Raw genomic sequence first — 1,756 nt, forward strand, 5'->3', positions numbered from 1 at the left:
CTGTTTATAAACCCGGGGGGGGGGGAGCCCAGTGACATCCATGTGCAGTTTGTTTCATGCCAATTAGATGAACAGATTCTCCCAAAAGGTGCAGTAAAGTGAAAACAGTTTGATTGTTAGCCTGAAATCCTAATGCTAATTGTTTCAGAAATGCTTACTCAGCCATCTCCAGGGATTAAATGAGGATCCTTCAAAGTCACCGTGGGGAGGGGAGGAATAATCAGATATTGTGGCAATGCAGAAGACTTTGCAAAGAGTGGGTGCTTCCCTTCAAGGATCTTCCCAAGATTTTTTTTTTTCTTTAAAGGGATGGGGTGGGGAGAGAGAGATGCCCCCTCCCAAGCTCTGCCTCCCCTAGAGAAACATGGAGCTGCTGAGATTCCTTCTCCACCCCCACCCCAGTTTATTTTAGCTGCTGGGCCAGTGCAGATCTAGCTGTGATTTACGTGAATTCACTTAGGAGAGCTGAGGGTGTTTCTCAGATCAGACACAGAGTCAATCAAGCACAAAAAGAAAGGAAAGAAAAAAAAAAGGGAAAAAAGAGTTGTTGCTTTTTTAAATGCCTCAGTTCATACTTTTGACTCATTAAACTGGCACCCAACTCCCATCAAGATCAGCAAAAGTGACAGCTGGGCTTTTTTATAAGGCCATCAGAAATTCAAACTGCATCAAGCCAAGGAGGACATCTCACAGCAAGCAGAGGATGCCTGGGAGTCAGGCGTGAATGCCAATGAGTCAAGTGAAAGGGGCAAAACCAAATATGAGCCTTTCCCCTGCTACAAAATCTCCCACTGCCCAGGTTCCCAGCACTTATGCTTGCTCCCTTTCATATAATTTAAAAATTTTGCCCACAGGGAGAAACAGGCACCCCCCACCCTCCCCATCTCACCTGCCAAGGTTGTTTTTGTTTAAATAAATCTGCAAGGGCTCTCTGCATCCTGAAAAGCTGACCCAATACGACCCCACTGTCACAACACATTTCTGTGAAAAGTTGTTATCTATCTATCTAAATGGTCACAGCAGAACCCAGGCTCAGCAGTCTGCTGGCTAGGAAAAGTGCAAAGCAAGTGGAGGACAACATCAGCTGGATCAAGGGAGAACTTTATTTAAAGGATGGGATACCTAGGCTCAAAAAAAAAATCTAGCTTTCTACACAGAGCCATTCAGGGCAGCAATTTTAGGGGCACTTATGAAAAAGTAACATTCCCTCCACCCCTTTGCAGGAAAAAACAAACAAACAAAAAAAAAACCCATTCAATTCCTTCCAAAAATTGCTGCAAAAGCATTTGACACCCCCCCCAGGAAAACTTCCCTGGCACCCCATATTAGCACCCCGCCTCCTGCAAGAAAGAAAGGGTGGGCAAGGAGCACCCCAGCCCCAGCGGCAATTGCATCCCAGCCCAAACAAGGAGGTGAGTTATCTCTCTTACCTGGGACTCCGCTGCCCCCCGAAAGCCTGCCCGTGGAGAAGAGGGCGACCAGCAAACAAAAGTCCCACCGCGGCAAGCAAACAGTCCCCATGATCATGATAGGATGCAATGCAGTTGGTGCGGGGCTTTGATAAGAGACGCGCCCGGGACTGGCAGAGGGGAGCTGGAGACACTGACGCGCTGACAGCATCCCGCTGATTCGCAGAGGGACCCGCGGGGTGGGCGGGACAGACAGGGACTAGTGCCAATCCCGCATCAGGCGCGGGAGTGGGGGGAGGGGTTGCTGGGGGCGGGCATTGAACTCTCCCCTTCTCCCTCTGAGAGAG

The 1,756-nt window shown here is 49.0% G+C and overlaps 1 protein-coding gene across 2 annotated transcripts in view; it reads right to left on the reverse strand.

The window, feature by feature from the left end:
• The window catches only part of SCUBE1 (signal peptide, CUB domain and EGF like domain containing 1), a 443,267-nt gene extending 441,658 nt beyond the window's left edge, over window positions 1-1,609 (reverse strand). For both annotated transcript variants that reach the window (XM_019515739.1, XM_019515738.1), the window contains exon 1: window positions 1,431-1,609. In XM_019515739.1, the coding sequence (XP_019371284.1) occupies window positions 1,431-1,527 (97 nt within the window). In that variant the 5' untranslated portion in view covers window positions 1,528-1,609. The remainder of the gene's footprint in view (window positions 1-1,430) is intronic.
• Between the last annotated feature and the right edge of the window lie 147 nt (window positions 1,610-1,756).

This window comes from Gavialis gangeticus, unplaced genomic scaffold (genome assembly GCF_001723915.1).
Source record: "Gavialis gangeticus isolate Ggan-Ray unplaced genomic scaffold, GavGan_comp1, whole genome shotgun sequence".
In the NCBI taxonomy this organism is placed as follows: domain Eukaryota; kingdom Metazoa; phylum Chordata; order Crocodylia; family Gavialidae; genus Gavialis; species Gavialis gangeticus.